At 42.0% G+C, this 17,996-nt stretch overlaps 1 protein-coding gene across 11 annotated transcripts in view; it reads left to right on the forward strand.

Annotated features, from left to right (window-relative positions):
- Positions 1 to 17,490, forward strand: part of MDH1B (malate dehydrogenase 1B) — a 36,775-nt gene extending 19,285 nt beyond the window's left edge. For 4 of the 11 annotated variants that reach the window (XM_086343724.1, XM_086343789.1, XM_086343772.1 and 1 more), the window contains 6 exons: positions 2,697 to 2,836; positions 3,154 to 3,205; positions 9,454 to 9,534; positions 12,685 to 12,747; positions 14,330 to 14,386; positions 16,936 to 17,490. In XM_086343724.1, the coding sequence (XP_086199850.1) occupies positions 2,697 to 2,836; positions 3,154 to 3,205; positions 9,454 to 9,534; positions 12,685 to 12,747; positions 14,330 to 14,386; positions 16,936 to 16,967 (425 nt within the window). In that variant the 3' untranslated portion in view covers positions 16,968 to 17,490. Of the gene's footprint in view, positions 1 to 2,696; positions 2,837 to 3,153; positions 3,206 to 9,453; positions 9,535 to 12,684; positions 13,279 to 14,265; positions 14,387 to 15,820; positions 16,903 to 16,935 lie in introns of those variants that run through there. The other 7 variants (XM_086343805.1, XM_086343800.1, XM_086343738.1 and 4 more) reach the window with 6 other exon arrangements.
- Positions 17,491 to 17,996: the final 506 nt, after the last annotated feature.

Raw genomic sequence — 17,996 nt, forward strand, 5'->3', positions numbered from 1 at the left:
TATCTTATGATGATTAAAAACCTCAATGTATGCCTTGTGCTCCTACTTTTGTGTCCTCACCTGTCTACCTCTTTACAGGTTCTGTGAGCTATCTGGATTTTCACGATTCCATAATCTTGCATGCATGCGTGCATTCCTTCACTCATCCATTCAGCAATGCCGCAGTAGTTTGTGTGTATGTGTTGGGAACACACACAGGGAGAAGGCCTGGCTTCTGCCTTTTAGGAGACTCACAGCAGAGAAAAGGAGAGTCACATATGTCAATGAAATCATTCCATTGAGTTTTTCTCACTGTTTCCCAGCTGAGGAAGGGAAAGCAAGTTCAGTTTTCAGTAGGCAGCAGAAAGAATCAAGACAGGCATCATAAAGGAGGGGACACTTCAGAAGTGTCATCTGCAAGTTTGAGTCATGTTTCCCTGACAGACAAGTATGGGAAAAACACCTGGGTGCAGGAGCCACAGGAGCAAAGACACAGATGCAAGATACAAAGGGCACAGGAATGTGGAAAGCTTGCTCTCCATCCGCAAAAGATGTGTATATATTTTTATATCCTTACTATTTTAATCTGCTAGAAACTATACAGAGCACTTCTGTGTTTAAAATATAGGAAAGAAAGAATAGCTGATGCTCTACCTAGAGCGTAGGCTCTACCTAGAGTATCTCTTACCTTACAGCTTTCCATTCTTCCTGAGCAAAGCCCATTCATTCCCAAAGCTCCAGGCCTGGGTCTCACTGCTGAGCCCTGCCCTATGAACCATTGCCACCTGGATGTCATGTTGTCACTTCAAACTGACATACTCCAAATTAAACCTATTGTCTTGCTCCCCGATGTGATCCACCTCTTGTATCCTTTATGTAACTAATGGAACCATGATTCTTCCCAGTGTTTCAGTGACTATGGTGCAGCTCAAGGAAGTCTCCCCAAATCCTGCAAGTCAGAATTCATGTCTGTCTCTCTTCTGTACTCACATAGCATGTGTTCCTCTATTGGAGAAGATATCACAGCCTGCCTTTATGGATGGGCTGTTAGCCTCATATGTCCTCTCCATTAGAGTTCATCCCCTCTGAGGGCAGGGCCTTGGCTGGGTCTTCTTGTTGCTCCTTCATGGGTAGACGCTCAAAGAGTCTTGTTCAATTAAAGTGAAAATGCACGAACATCCCATCATGTGAATTCAAATCACTGTGTTACCTTTTTAGTGAATTAGGCATTTAAAACCTCACCTTTTTTTGGTAAAAAGTTTAATTAGAAGTCCCTGGTATAATTAGGGAAGTGGTTAGTACTCCATGCTTCCATTGCAGGGGGCATGGGTTTGAACCCTGGTCAGAGAACTAAGATTCCACATGGCCAAAAGTTTAATCTCTATAGGAATTCATCAATAAGTGCTCAATGCTGAGGGCAAGTGAGGTGAGAAGCAAGTGATCATTGTGTCCCTGAGACGGTTCCACGTATATAAGCTCCCACTGCAGTATTCTTGGGCTTCCCTGGTGGCTCAGACAGTAAAGAATCCACCTGCAATGCGGGAGCCCTAGATTCGATCCCTGGATGGGGAAGATCCCCTGGAGGAGGGTATGGCAACCCACTGCAGTATTCTTGCCTGGAGAATCCCCATGGACAGAGGAGCCTGGCGGGCTACAGTCCATGGGGTCGCAAAGAGTTGGACATGACTAAGCGCAGCATAGCACAGTGTGTTTATATCAATCCCATCCTTCTAATTTATCCCTCCCCTCTTTCTCTTTGGTAACCATGAGTTGTTTTCTATGTATGTGGGTCTACTTCTGTCTTGTAAATAAGTTCATTTGTATCCATTTTTTTTATATTTCACATATAAGTGATATCATATGGTATTTATCTTTGTCGTACTTAGTATGATGATCTCTAGGTCCATCCATATTACTGCAAATGGAATTATTTCACTCTTTTTTATGGGTGAGTAGTATTTCGTTATAATACGTTAACACATCTTCTTTATCCAGTCATCTATCAATGGATGTCTAGGTTACTTTTACATCTTGGCTATTGTAAATAGTACTATGAATTTTGGAATGCATATATCTTTTCAAATTAGAGTTTTCTCCACAAACATGCCCAGGAGTGGGATTACAGGATCATATGGTAACTTTAGTTTTTTTAAGGAACCTCCACACTGTTCTCCATAGTGACAACATTTTTGATGACTAGAATGGTGTGAATAATTTTCCTACTTGATTGAGGCATGAAAACAGGAGGCATTTTATCTGAAGGTTGCTCAGTTAGTAATAAACATTATCAATCTTTTTATTTGGAGCACATTTAAACTGGGAACTGGAATTGTGAGAAAATCACCAGCTCTCCTTCCCAGTGCTCGCTCCTTGGCTCTGTGATTGCAGTCATAGGTTGAAAGAGCAAAGGCCAGATTAGACAAGTGTCTAGGGCTCAGGGGCTACCTAGAGGCCCAAGGAAAAACTAAGGAAGCAGACAAAAGGAATCCAAACAAGGTGGGAGAGAAGGACTGCATTAGTCCTCGAGGCAGGGGCAGGCCATGTGAACCCAGCAGGGATGAAAGGGATAAAGAAGGAACAGCGAAAGTTTAGGTCCACTATTATCATTAAAAACCATGTCATTTAAAACTATGTCTGTCCTTCTCTACAGTGTCACCAGGAAGCTTTATTTATCCGAGTGCTTTTGTCTTGCTTTGCTTTGTGTTTATTCCCTGCAGGCCAGTTTGGTATTCCTAAAGGGATTGTCTTTTCTATGCCTGTGAAATTTGAGAATGGAACTTGGGTGATTCTTACAGATCTCAAAAATACAGAAATAAGTCAACAAGCAATGACCAGAATGGCAAATGATCTAATTCAGGTAATGTCAGAATAGCCACAAGGAAACTGACTTTAATAATGGCCTTAAATGGATTCCCCTAGATCAAGGCATACACTGTTTTACTGTAGTTTCAATTTGCATCTTATTCCTAGGAACAATAGAAGGCCATAAAAGTTTTGAGAAATCAGCAGAAGATCGCTACTCATTTGATTGTGTAATTTCTAGTATGTTAAAGATAGTAGTTGGTTACTTAAATATCCAGAATCAAAGTACATTTCTAGTAAAGAATGATTAGGTTACTAATGTGGTCATTTAATTCTCTGATTACAAAACTTTTTTGCAAAATTTTTCCACAGGAGCAACTTGTTGCACTTGGAGAGTTGGCAAATTTTCAGCCATATCAATCAGGTAATCTATTAGATATGAAATTTTATAGGGCTGCTATTAAAATAGTATTAAAGTATGTGTTAAAATCACTATTTAAATAAATCTAATCCATATTTCATCACTTTTCAGGTAAATTATTGACAAAATAAACTATAGGTATAGTGTATCCTTTGAAATAAAGTATCTGATAAGAATGCTAAAGAAATCACACCTTTAAAACTTTTCTTCTTTTGCTTGTTTATTTTTGGCTATGCTGGGTCTTTGTGCTGTGTGTGGGCCACTCTCTAGATGCGGTCTGTAGGCTTCTCACTGCAGTGGCTTCTCTTGTTGCGGAGCACAGGCTCTAGGCTTGCAGGCTTCAGTGGTTGTGGCACATAAGCTCAGCAGTTATGATGCATGGGCTCAGTTGCCCACGGCATGTGCAATCTTCCTGGACCAGGGATCAAACCCATGTCCCCTGCATTGGCAGGCAGCTTCTTATCCACTGTGCCACCAAGGAAGTCCAAGAAATCACATCTTAATGCCACTACTCCCTATTCTCTTATAAACTTCGTGTATCATTGTTGTTCTTCAGTCACTAAGTCATGTGCATGTGACCCCATGGACTATAGCCCACCAGGCCCCTCTGTCCCTGGAATCTTACAGGCAAGAATACCAGAGTGGGTTGCCATTTCCTTCTCCAGGGGGTCTTCCCAACCCAGGGACCAAACCCAAGTCTCCTACGTTGGCAGGCGGATTCTAACCATATGTATTAGTTTCCTAGAGCTGCCGTAACAAAGTACCACACATGGGTGGCTTAAAACAACAGAACTTTATTCTCTCACAGTCCTAGAGACCAGGAGACCTAAATCAAGGTGTCAGCAAAGCCACACTCTCTCTCTGAAGGCTCTAGGAAAGAATTCTTCCATGCCTCTTTTACCTTCTGGTGGTGATGATTGGCATTCTTGGCTTGTAGCTGCTTCATACCAGTCTCATCCATTGTCTTCACAAGTCTGTCTTCCCTCTGTGTGTACCTGTTTCCAGATCTCTCTCGGGAAGAACACCAGTCATTGCCTTGGTTGTTGTTCAGTCCGTCAGTTGTGTTAGACTCTGAAATCCCATGAACTGCAGCATGCCAGGCTTCCCTGTCCTTCACCATCTCTAGGAGTTTGCTCAAATTCATGTCCATTGAGTCAGTGATGCCATCCAACCATCTCTTCCTCTGTCACTCCCTTCTCCTCCTGCCTTCCTCCCAGCATTGCCTTGGGAGCCCACCTTAATCCAATTTGACCCCATCTTAACTTGATTATATCTGCTAAAACTGTATTTCCAAGGAAGGTCACATTTACTGATACCAGGGATCAGGAATTCAACATATCTTTTTGTATATTTGTGAAACTCACAATACTTACAATTACCTTTAGGTAACTTTAAAAAATAACTTTCAATAAGCTTAGTTTTCTTATTGATATTTTCTCTAATTGTGAACTCACAAGGAAGTGTTCTCATCTTTCTTTCCTTACAGAAAACCTCATCTGAAATATGCAAATACAAAAATAAATAAATAAATTCACTCAAAGAAAGAGCTTTCATCAAGTGTCTTTTGAGAGCTCAACATCCGTTCCTTCTATCATTGTTGATGCAATGTCGACCATCAGCCAGTGCTAGGAGTTAGAAATATGGGGGTGGATAAGATAGACCCATTCTTGCCTTTTGAAACCTACAGTTCATCAGGGATCATAAATTATACCAAGGGCTATAGCTGTAGTGAATCTCAGAATGAGAAGTACAGTGTGCTGTGAAGGCATTTGCCTGGGGATGTGATCAAAGAAGCTGACACAGGAAAGCATACATCATCGTGTTGGAAAAACTGCAAAAAATACCTTGTGTGGCCAAAGCCTAATGAGATGAAGCTGAGAGAGCGAGTGGAGAAGGGTAGATGAGAGTTGCACAGGCTTCTGGATGAAGAATGACCCAATCAGGTTGTGATCAGTTTGGAAAACAGATTGGAACCAAGGCGAGACTGTTTGCAGAAGACTGGTATCAGGAGGGTAGCAGAGTGACACAAGGAAGAGACGATTACAGCTAAGGCTGAAGGCTGTAGAATTTTGAAAGACATTTAGGAGGTAGAATTATCAAGACTTGACTATGGATTGGCTCTGGGGAATCTCAGAAGACTCTGACTTCTTTTGGTTAAGTAACTGGGTGGGTTTATCAATATGGGGGAAAAAATGGTAGAGGAACATTATTTGAGAAAGAGAGAGTGTGTGTGTGCCTGTGTATATTTGTGTGTGTGTGTGTTAGGTGGGAGAGGATGTGTGGTGCCAGGGTACAGGAGGAATAAGTTTAGTTGCTTAATTTTGTTTTTTATTTTAATTTTTGTATTAGTTGCTTACATTTTGATTCTGAAATACCTGTGGGGGTATCTCAAATAGATACAAGAGATAAGAGAACCACATACTCTCTGGAGCTCATCAGGATCTGCTGCTACTGCTAAGTTGCTTCAGTCATGTCCGACTCTGTACGACCCCATAGACAGCAGCCCACCAGGCTCCCCTGTCCCTGGGATTCTCCAGGCAAGAATACTGGAGTGGGTTGCCATTTCCTTCTCCAACACATGAAAGTGAAAGTGAAGTTGCTGAGTCGTATCCGACTCTTAGCGACCTCATGGACTGTAGCCTACCAGGCTCCTCCATCCATGGGATTTTCCGGGCAACAGTATTGGAGTGGAGTGCCATTGCCTTCTCCCATCAGGATCTGAACTACATTTATCAAACTGGGAGTTGCTGACTTTGTATATATTGGGTTGGCCAGAAAGTTCAGTCGAGTTTTTATAAGACTTTAAACTCGAACCAACTTTTTGGCCAATTCAATAGAAGTGAGGCCATAAGCATGATGGAGATTGGAGAGAGAGAGAAGGCCTGGAGGAACTTAGCCTTTAATGATTCAGTAGAACAGCTGACAGAGGACTGACTCTAAATGGGGTGATCAGAGAGCGGAACACACCCTGGAATCTGATGCCATGGAAGACCAAAAGGCATTGTTTTGGGAATGAAGGCTGGTCTGCACTGTGGGATGCTACCAGGGGATCAAATAAAATGAGACCTGTAAAGTTCCCAATTGAAGTAGGACACCGACGACATTCGTGACTTTGATGAGAGCCCAACAGTTTTGTGGAACAGAGAGGCAAAATTGAAACCAGTGTCGGCGGGGAGGACCGAGCCCCAGAAACTACAGACTTGCTGTGGAGCCAGGGTACTGAGTGCTGTGGGCCTGAGGACGTGTGTGCTGAGAACAGAAAAGGGCCACCGTGAGGACAGGATGGAAGGTCTTCCTGGACAAGGTGGCATCTAAACGAAGTCATGAGAAAAAAGAAGGTGTTAGCTAAGATGGGGGTAAATGGAAGGGTTGGTCCATTCAGAGAGAGCAACAGGCATATACAAAGGCAGAAATATAAGGCAAAAATTTCTGAGAACTGTCAATTCATTTTATCTGTAAAATAAAATTTGAGGTGAAAAGTGTTAGAAAGTGGAAAGGTTACCTAATCTTGTTAAAACCAGTGAAGGACTTTAGGTAGGGGAGGCACAGGAGCAAATTTAAATTTTGAAATGATCACTGTGTTCATAATAGGAAGAATGTATTGGATGGGAGAGAGCGGAAGTAGTAGTAAGACCAGTTTTGGGGCTTTTTTGGCAGGTAGAGTAATTATGAGGGCCCTAACCAAGAACTGGCCATGAAATGTAGAGAAGGGGCTAGATTTGAAGATATAAAGTTAACAGAACTTGATCATCTGAGATATAGGCTAAGAGAGAGCTTGGGATGGGATGAAGAATGCCTCAACGTGTTTGGCATCTCGACATATGGTGGAGACATTCCTTAAGACAGAACTTCCCAAACCATCAGCCACACATGGGTTGGGACATGGAGCTAGTGATCTCCTTAGCTCCAGAGACTGAATCTGGAGCAACTGGAGTCCCCAGGCTGTTTACCTCTATTGTCTTGGTCATTTTTTATGTGTGCTAAATAATGAAAATTATTGGGAAGCTGTGGTCAAGGTAAGGGCTATAGAAGAAGAAGCAGGTTTTCCAGAGGCATCTGTGTCCAGTGGGTAAGGGACCCATGGTCTCTGGAGGCCAGGAGAGAGATCTGGGCTGGAGATGAGGCTACAGAGTCATCAGTAACTAACTGGTAGTCTTTTAGAAGTTGATAACCATGGTGACCCTGTGGGGAAGGACCTGACTGTTTGAGGAAGGGAGACTTCTTCACTGCTTGGTCTCTCGTGCCTTTTAAATTTCATTCTGCGGGTATGTTTGACACATTCAAAAATATGTGTCAGAGAGATATCTGGATGGATGGGTGTTAACATTCAACTACCATTGGAGAAGGAGGAATGTGAGGAGAAAGATCCTCAAGATAGCAATAGAAAACAAGCTTCAGAGCACAGGGATCAGATACCAACAGGAAGCATCTCTTCTGCCGAGACCTCAGAGAAGGGAGAGGTGATGGATAGGATGCAGGGAATTTTGTGGAGGCGGGGGAGGGATTCAGAACAAAAATGGCAGTAAGGCTAGGTACCAGTGATCAAAGTCTAGGGGGAAGCTAGGGTTGTAAGGAAAGAGGTGAAGATTTGAAATAATTTGTTAAGAGGAAAGGAAAGAAGGACAATGGAAAAAGTCATAATTTTCTTTCAGATCTAAGGTCTCAGTGGAATTTAAAGACAGTAACATTTGTAATAACTCCAGTGTACATTTGTGTGATTGCTTGTAATGGTGCTCAGCTGCCTGGATGCAGGAAAGGAATTCCAGATGTATGATTTGCAGTAAGTTCTGAAATATCAGAGAGTGCTGCCACCCCTCCACTTAGAATACAAATAACATTTGGAATAAAGATAACACTATACAGTATTCCAACAAAATTCTGAGTATTTCTATGATGACTTTATGTGGAATATCAAATTATCTTCCCAAAGTTTTTATGTTTCTCCTATTTTTTTTTCTTGTATGTGTGTGTCTTGTTTGACTGGCACCCTAAATGGGTGCTCAGGTGATTTGGTCATTGGTATTAACATGGGAACAGAAAAATGAGTGCACTTTTGTTACTCTGCTTGGCATTTGGGTTGGAAGCAAGTGAGGCAGTGGAGAGAGGGTAATTGAAAGAAAGCTGATGAAGTAATGGACTACAGGGGGTCTCTACTGGATAAAGAAGGGAGGATAAGTAGAAATAACATTTAGAAAATCTAGGCAGGGGTAGGATAATATTGAAAACATTGAACAATCAGTATGATACAGATTTCAACCAATTTAAGAAGTTGCTGCCCCTCAGAATTGATTAACTAGTAAAGAGAAGCTGGCAGGGTACCAAAGAGTGCCCTTGGTCATACCCAAGAAGGTTTAATGAGGTCAAAGTACCAGCAGTGCAGGAAGTGCAGAGAGACCACAAGGAAACGAGGTTATGCGCAGAGGGTAGCTTTTGAGACTTGAGACCCAGTTCTGGCTGGTGGTCAAGTTGCCAGGAGTGGGCCAGACCAAACAAAGCCTCAAGACAGCATGCAGGTGGGAGTGGGTACAGAAGTCCAATGAGGAGTTGCATTTACCTTGAACTTTTGTATGCTCAGAATGTAAGGCCTTCTTTTCTGGCCTGGCAGGCAAGAGTTGCAAACTCTTCTTATGATATTGACTGATAAGGCAGTCATTCTAAACTTGACTCCATTGACTGATTGTTAGTCCTAAATTTCTCATAACCCTTGCATTGTAGAAGGTTTTCTGAAAGAAAATGACCTGATTTTATGCTATGTTTTTATTAACAAGAGTTGTCATATACATACATGTATTAGTCATTCAGTCACGTCTGACTCTTTGCAACCCCATGAACTGTAGCCCGCTAGACTTCTCTGGCAAGAATGGAATTCTCCAGGCAAGAATGCTGGAGTGGGTAACCATTCCCTTTCTCCAGGGGATCTTCTAACCTGGGTCCCTGGGTCTCCTGCATTGTAGGCAGATTCTTTACCGTCTGAGCCAACAGGGAAGCCCCATACACACACACACACACACACACACACACACACACACACGTATGTGTGTTCACTCATTTGATCATGACTCTCTCACCATTGGACCCTTGTACCTTGCCCAAAACACTGTTCCAAAGATTCCAAGATTAGCGCATTGAAAATAATCAGAACTTGGCAGATTGTGGAAATTTCTGCTTATTATCATATCAATGAGATAATTCATGTATGAGATTTGTTTAATCTTTTCAATTAATTTAATACTTAATTTCCCTACTTTTAGAAACTGACTTAAACCAAGAAGATGTAAAGACCACCTTACCCACCAAAAATGACCATCAGGAACGTCGAAAAGTGTCAGATGGTAGGTATATCATTTGGAAAAAAGAAATGCGCTTTTATCCAAAGCTTAACATGAAATTTCAGAGAAAGGATCATCTGTTAGCTATAAAATGGAAGTTAAATCTTTCATCTCCCTCATCCTATACCCAAAAATATCATTGTTAAAAATCTATTGAAATCTTTGAAGGAAAGTACCAGATATTCACTAAGTACCTTCTAGATACTGGTCACTGTGAAAGACACTGGGGCCCATAGTAAGGCAGCTGTGGCCACACAAACACAGGGAAAGGAGCCCTGGAGAATACAAAAAAGTGAACACCAAGATACACAGTGAATTAAAAAACGCAACGAAACAGGGCAAGATAGGACACAAAGGAACGAAGCAAGTAATCTAGAAACTCACAAGGAAAGAAAAGATCCTTGTAATGTGTGAAGGAGGAAATTTAATGATATTTTGAAATCTAGCTGAGACTTAAGATGGTAAAAATAATCAAATAGGCACTTATTTATTTATTCAGAAACTGTGCTGGTTTAGTCACACAGGATGAAAAAATTCTAGCAGACGGCCATACCATGAGGTACATATGTTTAACGGTTCTGTACTATAGATTTAAAATTTTGTGAAAAGGGTAAATTCCATGTTATATATTTTTATCACACACTCACATACACATTTTGAGAGGTGCTAGGAATGTCAACATAGATCAGATTTCTTCCTTGCCCTCAAAGTGCTCACCGTCTAGCATGGGAGACAGCAAAGCAGAGCAAAAACTACCCTGTTGAGAGATAAGTGTTATGACAGAGAGAGGCCCAGGGTATAGGGAAACCACATAAAGAGTGCTAGGAAAGGGGCTTTCAAGAAGAGATAAAATGGGAACTGAGCCTCAAAGGAGGAGTAAGAATCACTCCTGTAACTTGGTGAAAGGAGGTGTGCTAATGGAGGGGCAGGTAGGGAAGAGATTGTGAAAGGTGTCCCACCAGAAGGAAAAACAGGAGCAAAGCAGGCATGTCAGGGAGTCCAGGCAGGGCCAGAAGCGTGAAACTGTTCAGTTCAGTTCAGTCATTCAGTCAGTCGTGTCCAACTCTTTGCAATCTCATGGACTGCAGCACACCAGGCCTCCCTGTCTATCACCAACTCCCGGAGTTTACTGAAACTCATGTCCATTGAGTCAGTGATGCCATCCAACCATCTCATCCTCTGTCATCCCATTCTCCTCTCACCTTCAATCTTTCCCAGCATCAGGGTCTTTTCAAATGAGTCAGCTCTTCCCATCAGATAGCCAAAGTATTGCAGCTTCAGTTTCAGCATCAGTCCTTCCAATGAACATTCAGGACTGATCTCCTTTAGGATAGACTGATTGGATCTCCTTGCAGTCCAAGGGACTCTCAAGAGTCTTCACCAACACCACAGTCCGAAAGCATCAGTTCTTCAGCGCTCAGCTTTCTTTATAGTCCAACTCTCACATCCATACATGACTACTGGAAAAACCATAGCCTTGACTAGATGGACCTTTGTTGGCAAAGTAATGTCTGCTTTTGATATGCTGTCTAGGTTGGTCATATCTTTTCTTCCAAGGAGTAAGCATCTTTTAATTTCATGGCTGCAGTCACCATCTGCAGTGATTTTGGAATCCAAAAAATAAAATTTGCCACTGTTTCTCCATCTATTTGCCATGAAGTGATGGGATCAGGTGCCATGATCTTAGTTTTCTGAATGCTGAGCTTTAAGCCAACATTTTCACTCTCCTCTTTCACTTTCATCAAAAGGCTTTTCCATTCCTCTTCACTTTATGCCATAAGGGTGGTGTCATCTGCATATCTAAGGTTATTGATATTTCTCCCGGCAATCCTGATTCCAGCTTGTGCTTCATCCAGCCCAGTGTTTTCTCATGATGTACTCTACATATAAGTTAAATAAGCACGGTGACAATATACAGCCTTCACGTACTCCTTTTCCTATTTGAAACCAGTCTGATGTTCCATGTCCAGTTCTAACTGTTGCTTCTTGACTTGCATACAGATTTCTCAAGAGGCAGGTCAGGTGGTCTGGTATTCCCATCTCTTTCAGAATTTTCCACAGTTTATTGTGATCCACACAGTCAAAGCATCAAGTTGGTTCTTTGGCAGCATCAAATTGTATTCAGATGATAATCAGGGTAGCAGGGACAGAGCAGGGAATCCAGAAAGGATGGAGAGAGCCGAAAGAGATAGGTATAGGCCATCAGCTATTCAGCTGAATGGTTTATGGTGGGCTCCACAACATGCCTGGTGGGTGGCTGGACAAAGCATGAAATGGATGGGGGCAGACTTGATGAATGAATCTAGCTCCCTGTAGAAGTTGGTCAAGCTGACCAAATCACTGTCCAGAGGAGCATGGCAAATTCAGTTCCGCTCAGAATACGTGTCTTAAGAGGTTCAGTCAGACAGTGTCTCTACGTATCTGGGTAACACCCAGCTGGTGATAAGCAATGCCCATGGAAAGCGGGAGTCCACTGGGGCCCCTGTGGGAGGACTGAGCAAACACTATAAGGTCTGTCATGAAGGGGATGACTGGCAGCTTCCCAGGACAGAGGAGGAAAAGCCAAATTGTGGAGTCTTTGCACCAGAACCGTATAAGTTGTTCATTAAAATTTTAAACTCTTAGGCTTAACTAATTCATAAAAAATGTTAGTAGTGGTTAAGTGGGGAAAATGGGGTTGAATTTGGGTTGTTGTGGGGCTATTTGCTTAATGAGCACTGGAATCAGTTATAACAGTATGGTGCTTTCCGTATTGAAAGGTGAACTGTGAAAAAATTTAGTAGGTATAAAGTGGATGTAATAACTAGCATTTTTTTTGAGCTAGAATAAAATAGATAATAAAAGGAAAGTAAGAAGAGCTGAAACTAAATATTCTATTTAGTTCATTTTTCCAGTAAACTAAATAGAATATTAATAGCAAGTAAAAGGTATGTAGAAAAGAGAAGGGTAAGAATAAATTAGAAAAGGGTATTTTCTCATGTAGCTTTTTGTTTCATTACATGCACACAAGTGCAGGTATTGATCTGGAATGTAAAAAAACAAAAATTTATAGTGGGTAATGGTCAACAAAGTTTGAAAAGCACTCACATAGAACATCTCGTGGGCTGTTAGTTACGTTCTAAACCCACCATGTTTTACCTAATTTTTTTTCAGACTATAAAGACTTGTTTACTCATCTAATGCCAGATGATGAAAAAGATCTAATTTTGTCAGATGGTGAGTCTGTCGAGTGATAAACAATCTCCGCAGTGCTGATGATCATGACAGAAATCATCCAGTCTCAGAGAATGACCTTGTGGTCAGAAAACACAGTCCAGCAACTAAAGTAACTTTGAAAGGACTCTTTCTCATACTCATAGATGCTTTGAAGGAGAGATAAAAAAGATGGAAGGAAATTTTATTTTAAAACCAAAATTGCTTCCGTGTCATAATCACGTCATCTCTCCTCAGATACTCTAATTTCAGCTCCAGCTCCCATGGCTCATTCTTCTCACCTTTTCTTCTCAATTCCTCATTACAAAACTCAAAATAGCTGTCATGCCAAGTCAGGATCCTTCTCAGAATGTGGGTGAAAGGAAGACCCTGACAAGCCCAAGTTAGAAATCTCTTTATCAAGGGAAATCTGGAAAATTTTATACATACTTACATATATGTATCTTGTATATATTTGTATAGAGGCTTATATTTTTTAAAATCTGCCTAAGGAGTTGTATATCCAGAAGATAATAATAACCTATTCTGTTTCCATCTTGACTACTTCTTTATTAAAACTGTCTGTACAGGAGGGAGCCAGCAAATGCTGAAACATTGCCAGTGACCAAAGTTTCACAGGGAGGTTGGTAGACACTTCCCTGAGATGTTTGGCTAGAAACCCATTTGCCCCTGACAGTGGCTTATCCATGACACCATATAAAAGTGATCTGTAATCCCATGTGTAAAACAGATAGCTAGTGGGAAGCTGCTGTATAGCACAGGGAGGTGAGTTCAGTGTTATGAGATGACCTAGGGGGATGAGATGGGGAGGCTGGCTCGAGACGGAGGGGATATGTGTATATATATAGCTGATCTAACACAGCAGAAACTGACACAACATTGCTAAGCAATTACATTCCAATAATAAACAAGCAACCTGACATCTTGCAGCTTTCAAAGAAGGCAAGGCATTCTGAGAACCTTGGAGTAGGAGGGAAAAGATAGGGGAAAATGAGAATAATAGCAAAAATGAATATACTTTAAATACTAAAAGTGCCATTCTTCTAATTGTCTACTGCATTGGATTTTTTAGATCTGGTTCCTCAAACTGGCTCTGAAAAGCCACAAAGTCAAGAAGGCACAAATAGTAGGTGGTAGACAGACATTCACATTAAAAAGTGATCTTTTCTGTTATAAATAAACTGGGTAGAAGAGCTCAAGTGTCCCTGTGATACATGATCCCACATCCCTAGGACTCAGCCTTGTTTGCTGACTCTCTGGAGCCTAGCTTCCTACTTTAAAACCAGGGTTATGACAACAGAACCCTTCCCTCGGAATGCAGAAGTAAGGAAGCAGACACAAATACACCTGCAGATCCAGATTCTCAAAGTTCGTAACTGAGTTGTTAACAATATTTTACGCAAACAAGGCAGACATAGATTTCTTTGTGGTTAGCCAACTCAGGATATTCACTTATGGCCTCACATGCATGCTTGCGTACTCAGTCGTGTCCGACTCTTTGTGACCCCATGGCCCCGCCAGGCTCCTCTGTCCATGGAATTTTCCAGGCAAGAATACTGGAGTGGATTTCCATTTCCTTCTCCAGGGGATCTTCCTGACCCAGGGATTGAACCCACGTCTCTTGTGCCTCCCGCATTGGCAGGTAGGTTCTTTTCTAGCTGAAAATGTTAGAATGGGGAAATGTTAGCACTTCTATTTCTATACCCAATAAGATGAACAGATCCATTGCGACTTCCATTCTGAAAACGTGCAGTGTGGTAGGCTTTGGAGTGGCCATGGGGAATTAGAACTGATGCATAGAGGAAAAGCAGGGCCAAAAGGGGAAATGAAACTGACAATTTATCTGCAAACAAAATTCAGAATGAGAAACAAAGGCGCCAAGAGGGACTGCACATAGAAATAGATTAAAGTCAGGAAAAGTGGCCAGAATTTAGTTTTGCTACGTGAAAATATCTAATGATGATCATTGGTTTGATTTCCTTCATAGGGTCCCTCTCACACATGCAGTTCCTCAGCTATTGAATCAGCTTGAGTATCGGAATCCAGTAAAGGAAAGGAACAGGGTAGCCAAAGAAAAGCCAATGAAAACATGTCGACCAATGTATTTTTAAGACAGTTACATCCTTTCAGGGATCCCCTGGTCAGTCAGTAAAGAGTCTGCCTGCAATGCAGGAGACCTGGATTCAATCCCTGGGTCAGGAAGATCCCCCGGAGGAGGAAATGGCAACCCACTCCAGTATTCTTGCCTGAAGAATTCCATGGACAGAGGAGCTTGGTGAGCTACAGTACACGGGATCACAAAGAGTCGGACACAACTGAGCGACTAACACTTTGACTTTCATATCTTTTCATTACCTTCCTTTCACAGGTTCTGAAGGCAAGGCTACAGAACAGTAACAGATCAAATCAGGCCAATTACAAGATTATTTGGTAGTATAATAAATATGGAAAGACCATCAATATCTACATTTTGTTGTTGTGTAGTCGCCAAGTCCTGTCCAACTCTTTCCGACCCCGTGGACTGTAGCCCACCAGGCTCCTCTGTCCATGGCATTTCCCAGGCAAGAATTCTGGAGTGAGTTGCCATTTCCTTCTCCAGGGAATCTTCCTGGCTGAGGGATCAAATCCATGTCTCCTGCATTGGCAGGCAGGTTCTTTACCACTGAAGCACCAGGGAAGCCTGAATATCTATATTCAGGGAAGAATAATTTGAAAGATTTGCTTCAGTCTTTAGCTAATATTATGCTAGACAGTTCAATAACAGTGACAGCACACACACAAAGTCAGTTCAATCATTCTGTATTACCTGCATTCATTGATGTTTGCTTATTGCTGTCTCTGCTCTGCTCAGTCACTTCAATTATGTCTGACTCTTTATGACCCCACGGACTGTAGCCCACCAAGCTCCTCTGTCTGTGGGATTTTCATAGAAGAACACTGGAGTGGGTTGCCATTTCTGTACTTTCTCCAAGTAATTTGGTACCAACTGCTGTTTTTTGAACTACGCTAAAATAGAATTGTCAGTCATTGCATCCTTGCTTATACATCCTTCTGAAAGAACCTATTCCTCCCACAGACCAACCCTAAGACATGGGCCTAGGTGGCCACATTTGCTCAAATGTCCTTACCACATCAGCCTCGACTAATTGGGCCCAAATGGACACACCTGACTCAAGGAGAAACAATCAGGGCTTTCTCTTGCTCTCTCAAGAAATTTGAACTCAGCAAAATGGATGAGTGAGTTGGTGTCTGAGTGATAGCAATGGTGGTGAGCAAAAGGAGGCCACAAGGTTCTGTCTGTGAGGTCTTTAGATCTGCTCAGGGTCACGACCTTCATAAGACCCAGCTGTGCATTGTTTCTCCTTAGTATAAGTGTCATTATAACAAACCACACTTTTAGTCTAAATTGAATGGATTCTGTTTCTTGACGCCGCATGTACCCCGGGTAAACTATATTTTGAAAGAAAAGCACAGTCTTACACCTGGGCTTCCCAGGTGACACAAGTGGTAAAGAACCCGCCTGTCAATCAGGAGACCTAAGACATACGGGTTCAAACCCTGAATCAGGAAGATCCCCTGGAGGAGGGCATGGTGACCCACTCCAGTATTCTTGCCTGGAGAATCCCATGGACAGAGGAACATGGTGGGCTACAGTCCATAGAGTCGCAAAGAGTGGGACACGACGGAAGCGATTTAGCACACTTGCATACCTTATAATTCTATGGTTTAAGAAAAATTATAGTCTTTTATTAAAGTAGTAGTAGTCACACCAGTCTGCTCATATATTTCAAGCTTTTGTTGTTGTTTAGCTGCTAAGTGTCTGACTCTTTTGCGATTCCGTGGAGTGTGGCCTGCAAGGCTTCTCTGTCCATGAGATTTCCCAGGCAAGAAGGCTGGAGTGGGTTGCCATTTCCTCCTCCAGGGGATCTTTCCAACCCATTGATTTAACTTGCATCTCCTGTGTCTCCTTCATTGACAGGAGGATTCTTTAAGTTTTGAAAGACCAAGAGTCATGTTAAAAACTGCTGGTACTTGTGCTTTCTCTATAGTTTTCAATGGTGCTTACGGTACAAATTACTTTCTGAAAATTCAGGGAGATTTCAGACGCTTCTACATTGCTTCTGTACTGTCATAATAAAATGTATGATTTTAAAGCCATGGCTAACTTTGGCTTTTTTTTTTTTTTTTAAGTCAGCGCCTTATTTATAGTGAAGAAAACTTAATGTTAAGGACTTCAAGTGAGGTCTCGTGCCCTAATCCTACCACTCCACCTGCCTCTTCTCATGGGGTTCTCAACCAAAGCAGTGAGACCACCAAGGACAGTAGCTGGAGGAGGACTTGCCTGTCCTCAACACACAGCAGGGCATGTGACAGTTGCCCCCCAACATGCAGGGTTTCTTCATGGTGAAACTGAACTAGACTGGAACGTGTAACTCAGAAACTGCAGCAAAGCGTCCTGTTCTATTCACCTGGAGGCAGTTTTGCCCATCAGTTATCAGCCAGAACTAGGAGGGAAAGTCAGTGAATACAACCATGGACGCAACACCACCTTTCAAGCCAGCGGCCCTGCCCTTCAGTGAGACTCTTCCCAGTGGGTGTCAAGCGCTGACTGGTCAGATGATCAGCTGCTTCTCCAATAGGTGGACATCTAGGAAGGGGTTAGAGAGAGCCCTGGGCAGAGCTTCTCCTCTCCGGGGACACTCTAGGAAACATTCAGCCCCATCTCCAGCAGGCTGTATTTCCCAGTATGAATCAGAACTCTCACTTGTTCGAACCACTATGGGGTGACAGGATGCTCTACGATAGACTCCCATAGGTGAAGAGAACGAAGTGATTTTAACCACTATACCTAGCACCACACATCTGTTGAAAATTAATATAAGATACAGAATGATGGGAGGAGGAAAGTATCTGTGTTTGCTATTGGTTTAAAAGTAATGATTGTGCCATTTCAAAACTAATATCTTTCAGAGAATTACTATTTTGTTGTGTTTGTTTTTCAACTGCTGCACTGGTTCTCACAGTAGCTTATTACATGTAATGAACCAGCCTGGAAAATTTTCAAGTCTGGTCTTCCCATTAGGAGTAACTTTAATATGAGATTATTAAAAGATAATTTCTCCATGTTATTAAAACTGTCCAATAAAGGCATGAGGGAAGAATATTCAGTCGGAATTTTAGAATATGACTCAGATAAAGTCATTATATATATAAAGTGGTTACTTTATTGGTAACTGAAGTATAGATTAAGT

The sequence above is a fragment of the Bos grunniens genome, chromosome 2 (genome assembly GCF_055505025.1).
Source record: "Bos grunniens cultivar Pamir isolate PY7600 chromosome 2, Bosgru_T2T1.0, whole genome shotgun sequence".
Taxonomy (NCBI): domain Eukaryota; kingdom Metazoa; phylum Chordata; class Mammalia; order Artiodactyla; family Bovidae; genus Bos; species Bos grunniens.